The 21,461-nt window shown below is 37.7% G+C and overlaps 1 protein-coding gene across 1 annotated transcript; it reads left to right on the top strand.

Moving 5' to 3' along the window:
- The first annotated feature begins 13,917 nt into the window (after positions 1–13,917).
- On the top strand, positions 13,918–19,581 carry LOC127780953 (probable cellulose synthase A catalytic subunit 3 [UDP-forming]). The gene is made up of 14 exons (XM_052307946.1): positions 13,918–14,304; positions 14,400–14,595; positions 14,704–14,915; positions 15,007–15,109; positions 15,192–15,366; positions 15,717–15,983; positions 16,061–16,406; positions 16,487–16,624; positions 16,741–16,866; positions 16,971–17,183; positions 17,270–17,561; positions 17,654–17,850; positions 17,932–18,282; positions 18,369–19,581. Exons 1-14 carry the CDS (start codon positions 14,224–14,226, stop codon positions 18,951–18,953), a joined length of 3,282 nt encoding a protein of 1,093 aa, XP_052163906.1. The 5' UTR covers positions 13,918–14,223; the 3' UTR covers positions 18,954–19,581.
- Positions 19,582–21,461: the final 1,880 nt, after the last annotated feature.

Raw genomic sequence — 21,461 nt, 5'->3', positions numbered from 1 at the left:
TTGGGAGAATAGCCATTACAGCCCCTGAAGTTTCGCTATGAGATCATTTTAGTCCATGACCTTTCAAATTGTCCAAGCAAGCCCTTAAACTTTATCATGTGGACATATACAGTCCTTGGCTCATCAAAAATTACCATGTGGGTATGCCATGTCATCTTTCGATGCAAATATATGATGAAATGCCCAATTTGCCCTTACACATATCATAGGGAAAAAAGAGAGAGAAAAGGAGAAAAATACAAAAAAAAAAAAGTAGGTGGTCTTGCATATATCCATTAGAGTTTTAACATTGAAATGCAACTACGTCCATAGAATTTATTTGGCATGGTAATTATATATTTAGTAGTTGTAGCTAATTTAACTTTGTATTCATAATCCAGTGAAAAAAGTTTGCCATATATCCATAGTTGTATTGAGCAAAGTTTGTAAATTCTTTTATTCTTGCATGGTATATGGAAGGGTAAATTGGACATTTCAACATATATTTTGCATGAGAGGATAATATGGCATATTCATGTGGCGATTTAAGTGGGTCCAATGATTATATTAGCTCACATGACAAATTATAAGGACTCGTTTGGGCAATATAAAATGTTAGGGACCAAATTGATCCCAAAGCAAAACTTCAAGGATCATGTTGGCTATTCTCCTTAATAATTTCAAAAAAATTTGAATAAGACGAGTGGTCAAACGTTGTAAGCAAAAACTCAAAATCCCTTATATTATGGGACGGAAGGAGTATCCATATATGTCAAATATAGACAGAGTCGAAGAAGTATATTTTGTAGCCACACCTATTCCACTACTACTCCCGCTATAAAAAAAAACTCAACTTTTATACATGAAATCTAGACATAATAGAAAAGGTGAAAATCTCTTATATGCCCCTAACATTATAATTTGTCTCTTTAATGTCTCCGAGTTTTACTTACTTCCCTGTATACCTTCAAAATTTGATTTTGATCTCTTCCATACCCCTGCATCAGTTGATCGTCTAATTTCTATAAAAACGATAATTTTACTCTTACACATGAATGAACATAGAAATTTATGAATTACATTGTTGAAAATGTAAAATTTTTATCACATGACACTATTATAATTATGAGTTTGTTGTGCAACAATTTATGACAAAATTTATTTTTAGATAGTGAAAGAAAAGCATCTATTTATTTTATTTATTAAAAATTCATAAGAAATGAGGAGCATTCATACAAATAAGGGACTACTAATGCTCACGATAGTTTTTTTCTAGATTCTTCTCATTTTTGTATGAATGATCCCCATAAAAAATCCATTTTCATATTAAAATTTCAAATAAAAAATTTAACTTATTATATATGTTTTATTTCAAAATTTTATGTCATTTTTTTGCACTGATTATTTGTCTCATTAGTTTCATACAATGTACGGCTCAAACAAAATTTTCAATCATTTTTCAACCTTATATTCAAATCTACATCGTCAAAGGCATAAAATACATTTGCAGCTAAACTTAGTGAAACGAAGGAAAATGTAACGGTAGTGGTATGGAAAGGATCAAGTTAATATTTCGGGGGTATAGAAGTGATCAAATAAATTTCAGGGGTATGAGAGGGATTGAGTGAATTTTGAAGAGTATATTGGAAATTTACTCTAGAAAAAACTATATACAAATTCGTGTCTTAAGTATTTTTAAGATGGAGAGAGTATGTCCTTGTCATGGATAGTGCACTGCACTTAACTCATAGGATGACTAATGGCAAGCATAATCCTTTTACTCTACGCCTTTCTGAAGATGCACAACTAGGAGTAGCTGTCTAGCCCTTTACTAAAATCTGAAGTGTGATATATATTGGTTAGAAAAATGTGACTTGACAAGACAATTATTGCTTGGAACGAATTATGCCTATCTATACATATATCATATTAATTATATAAACAACTGCCGTACAACAAGTGAAAAAAACACGGCCAGTGTGCCCCCCTGGAACCACTTTTAATTTCTCTTATGTTTTCTTCTGTGTATCTAATGCTATTTGGTTAACAGATGGACCCGATGGAGTAACATGACACTGCAACTACTCGAGCTGAACCTAATTTCAGTGCTAGCTAGCAGCTACTTCCTCCGATTGACAATAGAAAAATCAGCAGATTCTTCCTCCTCTTCTCCTTCCCTCTACTACATCTTGGCCAATGCATCATATTCCAATCATCAATCGCCAGCCACCAACCCAATTAAGTAATCCGTCACGTTCTACAACGATTTCTCTGTTTTCTTTTTTGCATTGGAGCTTTAAAGAATGGAACCTTCTGACCAAAAAAAATTACACCAATCCACTTGCTACTGACGAACGCTTTCAGTCAGAGCTTGCAGAGAGATTAAGATTAGAGTAAATTGATTAAGCAGTTAAGCAAGGGGGTAGCAGAAACGATGCATCGTTTTTTTTTTTTTTGTCTTGTAGCCGGCCTAGAGAACGCACAAACAACTGGAGCTAGCAAAGCTGCACATTGCTCTTCATCTTGATCTCTTCTTGTTTCTGCTGCTGCTGTTGCTGCATCATTTTGTCTCTCCTGTGTCCTGACATCCTGTTCGTGTTTCAGTGTTTCAGATCTGGCTAATGATCTGCTCAACAGGTTAACAGCTAGATTGAGAGAGAGAGAGAGAGAGAGAGAGAGAGAAGCATCACATGTTTGTTTGGGCGTCAAGCTAAGGTAGCATGTGGCAAACATGTGTGTGCAGCGTTGTTTCTCGTGGTCTCAAAGCGTTGAGAAGCTCACAGAGGAAGCGACAGGGCAGAGAGGCCCTCGCTTCCGGGTTCTTTGCTTCCCTGCTTCTAAAGCGAATCGATATATCCTTTGGTCAGCTGATAATTAAATTTGTGAGAGTTCAGATTGATCAGCAGCTTGGTTCATTACAGAAATTCCTCTTTGCAGATGCTGCAAGGTGCAGATATATGCAGACAGATACCGCTCCACGACGGCGTGTCTGAAATTTTCAGAAACCCTGACAAAAACGAATCAAAATGTTGTTTCAATTTTAATCAGAACCTGAATCGGATGGGATTGCATGCATCAATGCTAGTACTACATGGAGTGTGCATATAGAATATTAGGCCCAAATTAAAGTGCGACTTTCGACCAAACTTGAGGGACACGCGGGGATTGGTAATTAGAACGTATCCATCATGGACGGCAATGGCACTGACAGGAGCTAGTGATGGTTCACTTCACAGGGAAATATTCGACCGAATTCGTTATGGACTAAGCTGCAAAACGTCTCAAATAAGCACGCCATATTACTGATGGAACAATATATTAATCAACAATTAGTTACACATCGAAAACAAAAACAGCTGCTAGCTAGTTCAGTCTCGTTATGAGAGCTCTCTGATACACCACTGGAATCGCCAACCAAACAGCTATATAAACAAATCAAAGATTAGTTCGTGCACGCACTTAATTACTTGGAATTGGAATTGGTCCCCATCCCTCTCTAAAGTCTACTACAGTGCAGACTGAAAGTCTCCATCTCCCCAAGTCCCAAACAACAGCAGATCGATCGATCGATCAGTCTTTGTGTGCATCCTCGATCGATGATGATGATTAAGAGAGAGAAAGGAGGCAGAGTGTCGGCAGGCAGGCAGCTGCAGCTCTCGTCAGAGAAGAGAAGAGATGAAATAAAAACGCATGAAGCGTGTGGTTTGCTAGTGAGCAGCACAGTGAGTGATGAATCATCAGTTGGCTTGCTTGTTTGCTTGCTCACATGCACCTGATCAGCTCATTTTCTTTAAAGAAAAAAGAAAAAAAACTGATCAGCTGGGATGACAGGCTGTGGGAATGCATTAGATACTCATACAGAAAATGTTAGGTGAAGTGGATGAAGAAGGAGCATGGCTACTAATTCTGCGGTCTGCACGTTTGTGGAGGAGATATGGAGGAGTGATCAGTGATGGACTGATCAAGGGATCAGTTCCTCCATTGGGGTTGGTATACGATATTGGGGTGTTCATTGTTTGGGGACAGGAGAACAGGTTGTGACATTGAGAAACAAAGAGTAGTAATAATAATAATGAGTTTTGTTTTGACAAGCGAATTGAATGGAGGTCTTATGAAAAAATAAAAAAAATCGATGCGGCATAGAGCATGGTTCTTTGGATAAAAAAAATATAGAGGATCTAGATCAATTATATACTAGCAGTATAAGCCATCGTAAAATTTTATGAAAAAATAGCGATGCATTTTAATGGCGGCGAGATAACCACAACAAGACAACAACTATCATGCTTATGAAGTCTATCGAGTCTACTTTCTATAGAGTAATGTATTAAAATGGAAGAAAAATTTTTGCGATGAAAAATGACAAGTGGCCTCAATACTTCTATCAATTATGGAAGTTTCATTGCGACTACATTTGCTATCAAAATGAAGTAGGGAGATTGACAAATATAAAGAGTAAATGACTTGTACAATAGGATTGGGTAATGTTCATCTATTCTGGGACTAACTAAAGGTTGAGGAGAATTCTTTCTTCAGGTTTCTTACAGATTATCCCTAGATTGAAGTCAGAAAACAAGGAATTGGAGGGTTTTGAATCCAATTTGGATTGATCTTGTCGCCACTTATAATAATTATGTTTATCATGAAATAATATTTCAAAATTCATATCTATGTACACTATACGCATTTCAAAATTGTAATTTTTACCGTGGGAATATAACAGTCCAGTGTTAATGTGTTCACGAGCATCTAAAAGACAGAACAAAAGTTATTCTTTCTTTTTTTTTCTTTGTTTTATTGCATAGATTCTGATTATAAAAATATATAGCATAATCATGCCACAGCATAAGGTGGTAGAATCTTAGTTCAGGCCAGCAACAAAGCATAGGACAAAAGGATGAAAATAGTACTTCCTCCGTTTCACAATGTAAGTCATTCTAGCACTTCCCACATTCATATTGATGTTAATGTCATTAACATCAATATGAATGTGGGAAGTGCTAGAATGACTTACATTGTGAAACGGAGGAAGTACACATATCAAGAGAAAAGGGCTGCAGAGGCATCATAAAACCATTCATCTACTATGTAGATTAAATGAACACCTATGTCTTACCTCCAAATAGACAAAAGTCATTTTAGACGCTGACATGGCAACAGAAAAGGGGCTCTTCATGTGATTTCAGCAACGCCATGCATTATGCATATGCTCATTCCTAGTGTTACATGGCTAGGTTTACCATGCCATGAAAAAGTTTATTACGTTCCAAGACGATTCATATGTCTATTACTAGCTCCAGCATATAGTTGTGTCACAGACAATTTAATTTGACATAATGGTAAAGGAACCAATCCTCAATGCTACAGAACCATTTTTAATTTCCAAGAAAAAAAAATTAGGGCTTATGCGTTTAATTTGTAGTTGGAGAGGTGTGCATGGATGGCGATGATCGGAGTAGGTTGTAGGGTGGTTATAGAGAAATCAGGCTTTGCTTCAATACAAATAGGGAAATAATACAAGTACACAATAGTAATAGCTAGGTACAGTCTATCTTTAATCTGTACTCCCTCCGTCGCATAATAAGCGTAGTTGTAGATTTCAGTGTCCAACTTTAACTATCCATCTTATTTAAAATATTTTTATGATTAGTATTTTTATTGTTATTAGATGATAAAATATAAATACTACTTTATACGTGACTTAACTTTTAAAACTTTTTCATAATTTTTTCAAATAAGACGGACGGTCAAACGTTGGGTACGGAAACTTATGGTTGCACTTATAAGAGCAAGTTTAATAGTAGAGCCATCTACTAGCTCCAATTCATCTATAGCCAATCTAATAGCTCATTCATACAATAGTTATATACTGCACTATTAATACCTGGTCCTACTTATCATACACACAGTGTGTCTTGGAGTCCGTACTATAGTTGGCTACAAATCTGTAGTCCGCTGTTTTTCTCTCTTTATTTATCTTAAAATATGTTTACAGCTGGCTTATAGCTTTCTAGTGTACTTGCTCTGATAGAACGGACGGAGAGAGTAAATTAAGAGACCACATCACATGACACGTACCACAACATCAGATGGCTCTAATGAAATTACACAAGATACTGACAATAATAGTTGTGCCTAGGTGAGTTTTTTTTCTCACTCACATGTAAAATAGCAACTCCACATGGCCTAGCTACCTCACAAATTACCTAGAGTAGCAAAAGTAATCCCCCCACAGCAATTATTTATTCCCCAAAACCAAGCCATTGTTTTGTCCTGTTGCTTCACCCAAAGATTCCACTAACATGGAGAAAATTATTCATGTACAGATAGCCATACGGAAACACAGATATAACTGCCATCAATTACTTAATCCCAGCTGATTAAGAACACACTGAGTGACCCATCGGAAGAAAAATCAAAGAAACAAATTAAAGTCTGCAGTGATGAGTAGTGTGATGCAGTATAGATAATAAATCAGCAACAAGCAATGGCACATTGTAGCATCAATCGTGCATATATGTACGGGTAGCAATATGGCAGCCGGTTGGTCCGAAGGGCACGTCGTGCAATTATCTCCGATCTTCCTTTCCTCCTTCCCGTGCTGCTGTCGAGGGCCCACCGGCAGCAGGCAGCATCACCTGCCCCTGCCTGCCGCCATTTTTTTTTCCTCTTCATCCCAGTCTTTGCTCTCATCGACGCTAATATGCAGCTGTTAATTATGTTTTATTAATACTTTTAATTTATATGTGTGTGTGTGTTTTTGTGTGCACGCGGCCAATTTCCAAAGGCACTAAAGACACATTTATGTACAATGCTTTATTTTTAAATAATTGTTAGGGTAACTAATTAGTCATCTATAACATTTTACTCCTTCATTTTAAAAAATAATATAAATATTTAAAAAATATGTCATATTATGAAATTATAGTATATTTTAAATATGAGCATGAAACTTATGAAACTTTTGTGTATCATAGTCAAATCATCCAAGATATACCCGTTGTTAACGCCAATAGTTATTTGAAAACCAGCCGAGTATTACCCTTTCATATATTCTTTTTCTAATACAAGATAACAAAAATTAGTGTTAGATCAGATAGCGTCTTGTTTTCTCTTAAATTAAAATAAATAGATCGTTTGTTTTTGCTAGACATAAAACAAGTAGAGTATATAACAACTTATACGGATATGCACGCAATTGATCAAGTGATCAGGCTGGTCATCATTAGCTAATTGTCACAAATTAAGAATTAGAATTGTACTAGTAGTTAATCTATTATCTATTATATACTAAAAGTCCATTAAACTTCCTACAAACGCTTCTAAGCTGCCACGTGGCGCTCCTAAAAACCCTCCTAGACTACCACATAGCATTGTTTAATCTCACCGTTGATTTTCACTTAAATTGATGGACCCGATATTTTAGACTATTAGATTGGATGTATTATTTTCTTAAAAAAATAATACTTTTCTCATGTTTACTGTGGGCTGGGAAACCAAACAAAAACTCCGTATACGTATCCCATCAAAAAGTATTCCGTAAGTACGTACGAAGCTGCGTAGTAAGAAAAAAGTAAACATAGGTACGTAGTGCATTGAAAAAAATCGATGGTACATAAAATAGTATTTTCTACAATTTAAAAATAAAATATATTACTCTATAAATTTACGGAAATTAATATAAAAATAAAGTATCCAATAAATGCTCTTTAAACGTTCTATCTTTAAACGCTATTAGGCCACCACGTCGTATAGTCTATTCTCACCGTCGATTTTCATTTAAATTGGTAGACCCGTTATTTTATACTGTTAGATTAGATCTATAATTGCCGTCGATTTTCATTTAAATTGGTGGACCCGTTATTTTATACCAATACAATTAGATCTGTGTACATCGACATCTACTAAAAAATACACGTAAGTATTCCAGAAAATATCATTCAAAAACTACCAATTAAGTATGTGCATAGTATTCCTGCCAAAAAAAAAAAAAGGAAAAACAAACATATGTACGTACTTATGTACTCCCGTTGCACATCTTTTTTTTTCTTATTTAGATTAGATCAAAAGCAGACTAATCCCTCCGAACACCCCGTGCACGCACATGGGCACGCACACTTCCTCCATCGTCCAATAATCCTCTCTCTCACCTTCCTATATTCTATCTAATATTTTAATTTTTTTTAAAAAATATTATAAAGAAAAATATTACCTATTAATGGAAGTAGATCCATAACATTTAACCGGTGAAACCATTAAATCCACATATAAGAAAACACTCTTCCAACTTTAAACATATACGTACTTTTGCCATTTGCGTGACAACCAAATAACAACAAAACAATAAAAATATACTAAAACCATAATGAATAATAATACACATGTACTATGCTATTTCATGTACTACATTCTAACTTTTAACTATAATTCTAAATAAGCATTAGTCCCGATTCATAGTGAAAAATTATTATATTTTGGTATAGAGGGAATATGTTATTTCGAGTTGTATTCTAATTAGACACATGTCATCGAAAAATCCATGAAAAACATAAATGAATTGAAAAATTTAGATTATATAATAGTTAAATTAGATATGACTTATATTTTCGAAAAAAATAACTCCAACAATAAAAAATACACATATATCAAAATAACACTTCTAAATTTATCATAAATGTACTTTTCATGTATTTTGTGTTCTCTATTCATATATTATTGGAAAATTAAAGAACAAATATATTCTTTTGACACCATATTGATGTTTTTTATCTCCTACTTAGCCTTCGTTCCATCTAGCATTGGTTGAGCATGTCCAGGGCACACGAATCGATGTAGGTCATTAGCACAATATTAATTAAGTATTAAATATTATAAACTCAAAAGTGAATTTATTTGATTTTGAAAAAAAATTGTATAGAAAATATTTTACAAATACACACCATTTAGCAATTCGGTAAACGTAGTCACGATAACTAAGTGAGTAGCCAATCAGATAAGCGTTTTAAAACATAACTATAAATATATTACGTATGTACTAAAACTAATATGTAGCATACAATATATAATTTTTCAATTATGTCCCCACTAATTTATCCCTATGTATATAAGTTCTATATACATACCACTATCCACCAATTGCCAAGTCATATTGCTTACATGCATAGTGCGTCTAATAATTAGCTGACATCCAATGAACACGTTTGTCATGAAGCACAGAGGATAAAGGACGATACTAATGCTGCTTTTCATTCGTTAGAGTTGGGAACGTTTCCCGCTGGCACAAAAAACAGAGCAGTTTATTAGCGCATGATTAATTAAGTATTAGCCTAAAAAACTTGAAAAATGGATCAATATGATTTTTTAAAGCAACTTTCCTATAGAAATTTTTTTGCAAACACACTGTTTAGCCATTTAAGAAACGTGTGTGCGGAAAATGAGTGAGGAGAGTTGGGAACTCTCAGTTCCAAACTCAGCCTAAGGGCATGTATGAACAAATGATAGTTAAATAGAGAGTGCCACCCAGCCACATCAAATAATAGTTGACTACAAATAGATTGTGAGTATGAGTAATAGCATTTCTACACTTCTACAAATACTTCTAAGGCTGCGTTCGGGAGTGAGGGTGCACGCAAAACAGAGCAGCATTTAGTGCGTGATTAATTAAGTATTAGCTATTTTTTTCTAAAAATAGATTAATATGATTTTTAAGCAACTTTCATATAGAAACTTTTTGCAAAAAAAGCACCGTTTAGTAGTTTGAAAATAAGGAGGAGAGGATGGGAACAGCCACTGCCGAACACAGCCTAAGATGCTATGTGACGCTAAATATAAGAAAAAGGCAAAACATAGCATCTTAGGCTGTGTTTGGCAGTGGCTGTTCCCATCCTCTCCTCCTTATTTTCCACGCGTACGCTTTTCAAACTACTAAACCGATCAATCCATTTTCAACCATTAGATTAGATATACTCTAATCCCTTGCTTCTAAAAATCAGCTAATCTACCCCGATGTACGTATGCACTCATATGTTAATATAGGATTCTTATAATGGATATAGTGAGACATGACTTTTTTTTATATTCTTTTTATAACAAATAAATAAATTGCCCGCGTATTTGCGTTGGCTTCCTTTCTAGTTAACTAAAAAGCTGTCCTCTAATTCCCCGCAAAAAAAGATTGTCCTCTACTCTAATCTAATGGGCTGGGCGCCGCTAATGAGCCGTGACGACGTGTGCAGCTAGAGAATAAAACGGACACCTCACCTACCGCTCTCCCCTCTCGTCTCGGCCTTGTGCCGTCGCAGCCATCGTTGGTTAGTGCGTTCCTCTCACTCCCCCGTCGTCGTCGTCGTCGCCATCATGTTTTTCTCGCATGTCACTCGTTTCCCTCGCCAACTAATCAGTCCTAGAAAAGCTAGCTTTGTTACCAGAAAAACTGCACTCGAAATCTAAGTAGAGATTGTTCATTAGTTAATTAATTAATAATTGATTGAGTAATCTTGTATGATTGCCTAAGTAACCGAGATCGTCGAGCAGCTGCCCTTGCATGATAGCTTTCTTCCCGGTGAAGCAGAAGCGCTTAATTAGCACTGCCTTTTCTTTTTGCCATTTTGCAATCATGCCATTGGTATGTGCCGGTTATTGTCTGCCATTCCAAAGTTGGGATGGGAGGCTTGTGTAGCACACGTGTTTGCTTAGCTCTGCAATTGCTTCTAGAACATATATATATAGCGGGTTAATGAAACCGATCAGCTTTCGTGAAACTGTTGGTAGTCGGTTCGTAAAAATCGATCGGTTTTAGCTAGTTTCGTACGATCTTAACCAAACTTGTCTTTTTTTTATCGATTTTCAATAGACTGGTGAGTGGTGGGTTTTAATTGAAAAGGAAAAAAGTAAACCTCCTTGAGGTTTGAGTTTTATATAAATTTTACGTGAAAGGTTAAAATCTCATGGTAGATAATATTTTAAGTCCGTATGAGGCCTCACCTTGTAATAGGCCATGTCGCTTACAATGTTGGAGAGATTATATTCTATACAATTGAGTTAGCCCCATTTCCGTTTGCCATTGACATAATTCATTTATGCGACATGTCATTGGGTTTATCAATTACTTTTATAATATACTACTGGAGAGAATTTCTTCAAAATAACCAAAATACCCTACAGTCATACAAGATTGATAATTGATTTATCCCATTAAAAATTAGGAAAAAAATATGATTTTTAGTCGAAAATATTTCAAGATTTTTTCAATAAATTTTTTTGAAAGGTTATTTTTTGTGTGGCATGACATAGAAATCACTTATACAAAATATAACAAAAAATATTTTGTACTAGGATCGTTTTTTAAATAATAAACAACAACACAAAAGTATTTTATGTAGCATGAAACAAGTAAATTTTATAATGAATTAGCAAAAATAAAGAACTCTTAAAACTTTTGCACGAACTTCTGTAATGTTATAGGAGGCTAGACAAAATTTTCATAACTATTTGAATCTTCTAGTGGGGTCAATCAACTTTTAAGTCTTATATGTATCTAACGATATCTTACACATTTTCAAAAAAAAGTATTTGACCAAATGACATATTGTAGAAAAATTAATACACTTAGTGGCATATTATAGAAAGAGGAATATATAGTCGATAATAAATCATTGAGCTAGTATATGGCATAGAGTAGATTCTTCTATAGTGTTCGCATAGGGAAATAAAATTTAAGGATTTAGTGCTAATTCTCATTCAACTTTAGTACAAGATTTTTTAACATCTACGTAAAATATTGAATTAGGCTTTACATAATACTCCCTCCTTCCCTAAATGTTTGACACTGTTAACTTTTTTAAACATATTTGACCGTTCTTTTTATTCAAAAACTTTTGTGATATGTGTAAAACTATATGTATACATAAAAGTATATTTAACAATAAATCAAATGATAGAAAAAGAATTAACAATTACTTAAATTTTTTGAATAAGACGAACGGTCAAACATTTTTAAAAAAGTCAATGGCGTCAACATTTTGGGATGGAGGTAGTATAGTACAACAACCATGTTAGAATGATACCCCTGTTATGTATGTAGTATCTATAATATCTCCATGATATACCATGATACTTGACACCTCTCATAGACAATACCCTCATGATATATTTTAAGTTACCTCTTCATGATAGCTGATATGTGGATGATACCTGAAGGTACTATCATACTAAGTATCGTGGTGCCCTTTATGATATCTAAAACTATCATCCAGTACCTCCATAAATGGCATTACCGCCACCGTAACTCATCTTTCTAATTGATAGCCAAAGCATCATAGGGTTGGTGAGAAAGAGGACGAGAGCCCTTCCCTAGTCCACCACAACCGATGTAGAGGGAATGGCATACCACCGATATGAGAGACATTAGAACGGCTGTTGGGGGAGGGAATAAGAGGAGGGGATTGGTCAAGCACCGCTTTGCCCTGAGTGCCATCAGAGTGAGGTGACAAGCGGGTCACAGGGGAAAGGGAGGAAGAGAAGTACGTTTATATCCATTTACCAAAGAGAAAGAGGGTGTTGGAGGCCTACAAGCAGGGTTCACCAAACCGTTTTTGGTGGGGTTACCGTCACCCCACGGTTTGACGGTTACCGCGAGGTATATCGTGATTTCAAAAACTAAGAAGGTTACCGCACGTGATAACTGTACGATAATCGCATAGTTTTTTAAACCCTGCCTGCGAGATAGAAGGAACGTGTCACAAAGAGGAAGGCAGCGGCGGATGCACTGTTGGGGCTTGTTGGTGCGCAAGCCCCACCTCCAATTCTTGTCCATAATTAGAGATTAATGATTATAATTAAGTCTAATTAGTAATTATTGTAAAATTGGGATCACATTATGCTAGTTGAAGTGCTTAGTGCCTAAAAATTGGAAATACACAATTCATATACAATGCAATATGAATAGACTATACCAATTCATTCATAGATTTTTTTTAAGACATATGTTAATATAGCTACAAATTAAAATGGAGAGACATATGTTTTCTTTTGACCATATGTGTATTTGGGTTTCATCGGAAAATACCACGTTGTGTAGTTTCATTTGAAGTTGAAATGATGTTGAATCTCATGTGCTAAATTCATGAAAAATTGCCATATTGGAAAACAATGTGAAGAAATTTACAATTTGAAGAGTTACAAAGGATTCGAATCCTCTAGAAAGCCTATAATTTTAGTTCAATCCAAAAGAGCTCTTAAGGTTTTCATTCGGCTAAATGACTTTATAGCTACGATAATATAGTCATATAGAAAAAAAATAGCTAACTCGTAGTTAAATAATACGATAAACATGTAATATATCGAAGGAAACTCGATCCTATAATTCATGAAAAACTCGAATGGTACGATCCTCCGTCACCCCAGAATAAAAGGGGTGATCTAACTTATAAGTAAATGTTATAGTGTGAAATACTTATATCAGGAATATATAGTTATATTATTGCACCGATAACATTTCTTTATATACCAATAACCGTTTTAGTGGATATACTACCATAACGGTTGTATACATATTTAAAAAACACCCGTTAACATTTGTAACGAGTACAAACAACGCTCAATAACGTTTACCATCTTTTTATTAATTTAGTGGCTTATTACCAGTGGGACACCCACTTTTTCTTTTATTTTGCAAAGAAAAAACAACGCAGTACACATGTCGACTGTGCAGCCTCTGCTACGATTCCGCGAATAATGGTCCGTGACATATCCATCCTTAATCCATCAATTTATATTATTATTATTATTCCAACCCTGAAGAAAAAAGAAATCAAGTTAATCTGATCCCCAAATCATTTCGATTTCGTTTAGTATTTTTTTTGGGAGAGCGTTAGTTGGTGCGCTCCTTTCCTTTCTTTTTCCTTCTTCCCCGCACCGACACTCCCCCGTCTCTTCCTCTCCCCCATTTTTTTCTTTAAAATTCCATCACTAATCCTCGCCACCTCCCCCCTCACCGACGCTGCCGCCGCGCACACGCATCCCCGGCCCGGCCTCTCTCTCTCTCTCTCTCTCCCGCTCTTCCTCTGCTCCGTCGCGGGGGAGGCGCATTTGCCAGGGCGCGGAATCCCCGGGAGATTCGGAGGGAGAGAGAGAGATGGAGATCTGGTTGTAGGGCGAGGAGCGGTCGGCGGGCGGCGTAGGAGGAAGAGGGCGAGGGTGAGGGTGTGCGTGGTTGATTAGCGGGGGGGAGGAGGAGGAGGGGCGATGGAGGCGAGCGCCGGTCTGGTCGCCGGCTCCCACAACCGCAACGAGCTCGTCGTCATCCGCCGCGACGGCGATCCCGGGGTACGTGTGAGCGGTGCCGCTGATTTTTTCTTCTTTTTTTTTTTAATTTTTTTTGGGTCTGATTTCGTTTTTTTTTGTTCGTGGCCGCCGCGCAGCCGAAGCCGCTCCGGCAGCAGAACGGGCAGGTGTGCCAGATTTGCGGCGACGACGTGGGGCTCAACCCCGACGGCGAGCCGTTCGTGGCGTGCAACGAGTGCGCCTTCCCGGTGTGCCGCGACTGCTACGAGTACGAGCGCCGCGAGGGCACGCAGAACTGCCCCCAGTGCAAGACCCGCTTCAAGCGCCTCAGGGGCAAGTCACACCCGCAATGCCGAATTGGTGGCAATTTGCCCCCCCCCCCCCCCCCCCCGCCTAGTTCCCCCAATTGCTCACTCGATTCGCCCCTGATCGATATTGCAGGTTGCGCTCGTGTGCCCGGGGACGAGGAGGAGGACGGTGTGGATGACCTGGAGAACGAGTTCAACTGGAGGGACAGGAATGACTCGCAGTACGTCGCGGAGTCGATGCTCCACGCCCATATGAGCTATGGCCGTGGCGGGGTCGACGTCAACGGAGTTCCGCAGCCATTCCAGCCCAACCCCAATGTTCCCCTTCTTACCGATGGGCAGATGGTACTGTCGAAAATTTTGCGCAGCGGAATAGCCTGCTACTCTTGGCTCTTCGTAGCCGAGTACTCAATTGGTTGTTTCAATGTGCTTTCAGGTTGATGACATCCCGCCGGAGCAGCATGCGCTTGTGCCATCTTTTATGGGCGGCGGGGGAAAGAGGATCCACCCGCTTCCTTATGCGGATCCCAATCTACCTGGTGCGCACTTGAGTTATGATCAGCTATTTTTTTACTTGTGATGTTTTATGAATAGAATCAGCTAAAGGTAGTTGTGCTACAGTTCAACCAAGATCTATGGACCCATCCAAGGATCTTGCTGCATACGGTTATGGTAGTGTTGCGTGGAAGGAGAGGATGGAGAGCTGGAAGCAGAAGCAGGAGAGGCTGCACCAGATGAGAAATGATGGTGGTGGTAAAGACTGGGATGGCGATGGTGATGATGGAGATCTACCACTGTATGACTTTGGAAACTTTTTTGGCTTCTCTCTGATATTCTATTTCATTCCATATGTTAAGTCAAACTCGAGTGCTCCATTCTAGTGATAGGATATACTATCTACAGATAATATAAGTAAGACAAAATAATATATATTGATAAAACTGTCCAATTCATACATAGGATTTTTCCCCCCTGTAGAATTGCTTTATCACTTTGGCTGGACAAAGTATGTGATTGCATGAATGCCAATTTTTTAAATATTTTCTAAGAATAACCGAAATGTATTCGTTTATTTGTATTTTTTAGTTCAAGAATTTTTCGTTTGGTACTGATCCGAATTACCAATTGTTAACTGATTTTTACCAGAATGGATGAAGCTAGGCAGCCATTGTCCAGAAAAGTCCCAATTCCTTCAAGTCAGATTAACCCCTATAGAATGGTTATCATAATTCGGCTGGTGGTTTTGGGGTTTTTCTTCCACTATCGAGTGATGCATCCAGTGCCTGATGCTTTTGCCTTATGGCTGATATCTGTAATTTGTGAAATCTGGTTTGCCATGTCTTGGATTCTTGATCAATTCCCCAAGTGGTTTCCTATCGAGAGAGAGACTTACCTTGATCGATTGACATTGAGGTTGGTTACTGTTACTAGCTAGGTATACTTGTTATCCATCATTCTGAATTACCAAGACTAATTGTTTGCTTTTATAGGTTTGACAAGGAAGGCCAAACATCTCAACTTGCACCAATCGATTTCTTTGTCAGTACTGTTGATCCCTTGAAGGAACCTCCTTTGGTCACAGCAAACACTGTTCTATCTATCCTCGCGGTAGATTATCCAGTTGATAAGGTTTCATGCTATGTCTCTGATGATGGTGCTGCAATGCTGACATTTGAAGCATTATCCGAAACATCTGAATTTGCAAAGAAATGGGTTCCTTTCTGCAAAAAGTACAGTATTGAACCACGTGCTCCAGAGTGGTACTTCCAACAGAAGATAGACTACCTGAAGGATAAGGTGGCACCATACTTTGTTAGGGAGAGGAGAGCAATGAAGGTGAATAATTGGGTCTTAAAAAAATTGCTATTTGTTTTGATTTTATAGTAACATTAATTAGGCCAAGCTTGTCTTTTCAGAGAGAGTATGAGGAATTCAAGGTGAGAATCAATGCATTGGTTGCTAAAGCTCAGAAAGTTCCCGAGGAAGGTTGGACAATGCAAGATGGAACTCCCTGGCCTGGAAACAATGTTCGCGATCACCCTGGAATGATTCAGGTATGTTCGGGTGATTTGTGATGGTGCACAGTATATATGCTGGCATTTTGATGGATCCCCTCTTTCCTATTCTTGAATTATGATGATAAAGAAGTTAAAACTTTCTCAATGAATAGGTCTTTCTTGGCCAAAGTGGCGGCCATGACATCGAAGGTAATGAGCTACCTCGATTGGTGTATGTTTCAAGAGAAAAAAGGCCAGGCTATAACCATCACAAGAAGGCTGGTGCCATGAACGCATTGGTAAAAGATAATTTCTTTGATGTTTTTTTGGCTTTCCATAACTTGTACTCCTGTATTAACAAAATATAGTGTATGTTTAATTTTTTTGCTTTGTTGATTCACAGGTCCGAGTATCTGCTGTACTAACTAATGCTCCATACATGCTCAACTTGGATTGTGATCATTACATCAACAATAGCAAGGCTATAAAGGAAGCAATGTGTTTTATGATGGACCCTTTGGTTGGAAAGAAGGTTTGTTATGTGCAATTCCCTCAAAGGTTTGATGGGATTGATCGTCATGATCGATACGCCAACAGGAACGTGGTCTTCTTCGATGTAAGATTTGCCCCATATTTCTGAGATACTCTCATACACAAGTTATTTAATTTTCTTGCAGTTTATCTAACATTTGCTTGTTACAGATCAACATGAAAGGCTTGGATGGTATCCAAGGCCCCATCTATGTTGGTACTGGATGTGTCTTTAGAAGGCAGGCATTGTATGGTTATGATGCCCCCAAAACGAAGAAGCCTCCGTCGAGGACCTGCAACTGCTGGCCTAAATGGTGCATTTGCTGTTGCTGCTTTGGTGACAGGAAGAGCAAGAAGAAAACTACGAAACCTAAAACAGAGAAGAAGAAAAGATCTTTCTTCAAGAGAGCAGAAAATCAATCCCCTGCATATGCACTTGGTGAAATTGAGGAGGGTGCTCCAGGTACGTGAACTTCTGAACTAAACCTTATGGGTGGTTTTTCCTGAAACACCTTTGTAGTAATAGCATATTTAATCCTTCAATATTTTTGGCAGGAGCTGAAAATGAAAAGGCTGGTATTGTAAATCAACAGAAGCTGGAAAAGAAATTTGGCCAATCTTCTGTTTTTGTCGCATCCACACTTCTTGAGAATGGTGGAACCTTGAAAAGTGCGAGTCCAGCATCTCTTCTAAAGGAAGCAATTCATGTCATAAGCTGTGGGTACGAAGATAAGACAGACTGGGGGAAAGAGGTAAGGACTGGAGCCTGATTGCTGTTAACTGGTTAATTGATTGAAACATTTCTTAACTAGTTAATTATATCTTTGTTGCAGATTGGCTGGATCTACGGATCAGTTACAGAAGATATTCTAACTGGTTTTAAGATGCACTGCCATGGTTGGCGGTCAATTTACTGCATACCTAAACTACCTGCATTCAAAGGTTCTGCACCACTCAATCTTTCTGATCGTCTTCACCAAGTTCTTCGGTGGGCTCTTGGGTCTGTTGAAATATTCTTCAGCAACCATTGCCCTCTTTGGTATGGATATGGTGGTGGACTAAAATGTTTGGAAAGATTTTCCTACATTAATTCCATCGTGTATCCTTTTACATCCATTCCACTCTTGGCTTACTGTACATTGCCAGCCATCTGTTTGCTAACTGGGAAGTTTATCACTCCAGAGGTAAATCTTATTCAACTTTCAGTTCTGTTCCGTATGCAGTTGCTGTGATTTGAGCCTTACATTTCCCTTCCTGTTCTGTTGTGCAGCTTACGAATGTTGCCAGTCTCTGGTTCATGTCACTTTTTATCTGCATTTTTGCTACTGGCATCCTGGAAATGAGATGGAGTGGTGTTGGCATTGATGATTGGTGGAGAAATGAACAATTTTGGGTCATTGGAGGGGTCTCTTCGCACCTCTTTGCTTTGTTCCAGGGACTTTTGAAGGTCATAGCTGGTATAGATACGAGTTTCACTGTGACATCAAAAGGTGGGGACGATGAAGAGTTCTCAGAGCTATATACATTCAAATGGACTACCTTGCTGATACCTCCAACCACTCTACTCTTATTGAACTTCATTGGGGTTGTTGCTGGTGTTTCGAATGCAATCAATAACGGGTATGAATCATGGGGACCCCTCTTCGGGAAGCTCTTCTTTGCATTTTGGGTGATCGTCCATCTTTACCCATTCCTCAAAGGTTTGGTTGGAAGGCAAAACAGGACGCCAACAATTGTTATTGTCTGGTCCATTCTTCTGGCTTCAATCTTCTCACTCCTCTGGGTCCGGATTGATCCTTTCTTAGCAAAGAATGATGGTCCACTTCTGGAAGAGTGTGGTTTGGATTGCAACTAGGGAGTTGGGAACTCCCCCATCGGTGTGTGCTGAAGGAATATTTTTGCAGGTGCTTGTGCCCGTAATTATACACACTTGGTTCTGTGTAGATAGAAACACGAAAGGTGATGCGTTGCTTTTGTCCCATGGTGGTAGCTCAGCCTCATATCTGCAATATTTGGGCAAACCGGAGGCTGCGGCAACCTTGTGAACTTCGGCCACCAAGTACAGCCAAACTGCGTTTGATTGTCCAGCATTCTTTATTACTGCTTTGGTGGTAAATTTAATTGGGTGAGCTGAACAGAAGGTGTTGGCATTGCTGTTCATGTACAAACTTGTGTCTCAATAAGGCAGGCAGGAATGAATCTGCTATGGAGTAGAAAGGTGATGCACAGTATTTATGTAGTGAAACGTGTGTGGGTGCCCATTGAAGGGCTTGTTCATTCCTTGTTTCTCTTTTTTACTTATCTAGAACCAAATGGATCATTTAGTGTTAGTAATGTAGTGCATCCAGTGTTGTAAAGGCGCCCTATTTTTGGTTGGTAATTGTAATCAATATATACTTCTGTTGTCTTGACATTTTCAAAGAAAGGTTGTAAGGATGATCGTGATCAGATATAATATACTCGTTTCTTTTTGTGAAACAAAATATGTTGAACACAGCTAGCAGCATTTATTTCTAGAGCAATATACTACTATACCTATGCCTTCAATCCATCATGAAAGTAATCTGTTGGTATTGATTTATGGAGACTTGCACAAGGAAATTACGGGGGTTTGCCAAAGTTTGCCTCTTTTGGCCACAAGTTTGGCACATGAGTTTTACCAAGATAGTGTAGTGTTTATTTCTAGCTATAAGTTAGTCATACCAAAGTTTACTTCAACTTGGCCCCATCCTTCATAGTGACAACAAATTATGGCAAGGAAGTTATGGTGTGGCTTCAATTTTTTTGCCACAAATTTGGCAACTTAGCAGCTTTGGCATATCCTTAATTAACCAAATAGCCTCTACATCTGTTTGAACGATCCTCTGCCTCTCATGGTCATGGGTGAGGAGTGAGGACTAACAAATGACACAAGGCCCTATATATAGCTCATGAAGGACATTGCAACAGTGTGTGGCTTAAAGCCTTGCATTGGTTAAAGTTTTGGTCCATCCATGTGCATGGCAGGGATTGAGGTCCAAAGGATTCGTATTCATCAAAATCTCAGGGTTGCGTTAAGTTTCAAAGAAGTTTCATGCGTGTGACTGCAAGTATCAAAGAAGTTTCGCTAATTTTGAAAAGTTTTTAGCAAGTTTCATCTTTGCCTCAATAAGGTTTCAAAGGAAAGCTCGTGACTATGAAGAAATGTTCTTTTTTTTTTTAAGTTTCAAACAGTAGTGATGAGAGACACAGGTTTGTACTTATGATGTGCGTGCGTGTGTATTTTCTATGTAAAAGAAAAAAAAATCATACTAATGGACATTCAAGGCAATGGAGAGAGCAACACCATCTATTTCGGCTTCTCAATCTTGTTACAATCTTATAGCTACATTTCCTACTTCATAAATTTATGTTGGAGCTACATCTTAATTTGGAGGATTGATTTATTTCTATTATTAACTAAAAATGCTATTTTGACTCCTTGGCTGCCTTCTCCATTAAGGGGGAACTTAGAGTAAGCACTAACCACGTGGGAAAACAGTTTGAGATTTTTTAGAAAAATATCGCTGAGGCCGGTCTTATCGCTTTTTTACCGCCGGTTTGACCGAAGCACAGCTGTTGGTCTGACCGCAGGATCCACTACGGTCTAACCAGTCTCCTCGAGTAAAAACCAGATTTTTGCCACTTTGATTTGCAAAAGCAATTTCTCCAGCAAATCTAAAACAAAATCCAATGAAATGGCCATCTTTTTCACAAAACGAACAAGTATACTTTTCACGAGAAGTAGATGGTTTGGAAATATCAAGTTTTGTTTTTTTAGTGCAAAAGAAAGAGAGGGTAAACTTCCAGCAGATTTAAAAATATTTTTAGGTTTAGATTTCGTCAAAATTTCACCTTTATCAGTTATTCAAAACAACAGGTTGGTGTTTAGTGAAAAAATCATGAGCATCAAAACCTATACCTTTATTGTAACTAGTCACTTTAGATTGATCAAAAATCATGTTCAGTTTGTTTTTCTCCTCAGAAAATCTTTCCAGAGAACTTTTCAAATATAAAACTTCTTTTGTCAAATTTGTACAATTTTCACAATCAATCAAAACACCTTTGTTTTTGCGCCATCTAGAGCAAGAAAACACTTCATCAGATTTCACAATGTTTTCATGTACTCAACACGACCTAAGACATCTTTTATCTTCATGTTGTTCAAAGAGCATGTTAAGCAATTCAAAATACCATTTTGTTGTTTTAACTTTTGGCACAAATCATGTTAAACATCGAATTAGCATTAAAGACAATTTGAAAGCGCGTGTGTGCATGGCAATTCCAAGAGCAAGACAAGATTTTAATCTCAAATCATGTGTAACATTATCAACTCTAATTTTTG

This window comes from Oryza glaberrima, chromosome 7 (genome assembly GCF_000147395.1).
Source record: "Oryza glaberrima chromosome 7, OglaRS2, whole genome shotgun sequence".
Classification (NCBI taxonomy): Eukaryota; Viridiplantae; Streptophyta; class Magnoliopsida; order Poales; family Poaceae; genus Oryza; species Oryza glaberrima.
This window is presented reverse-complemented; position numbering and strand designations above follow the sequence as displayed.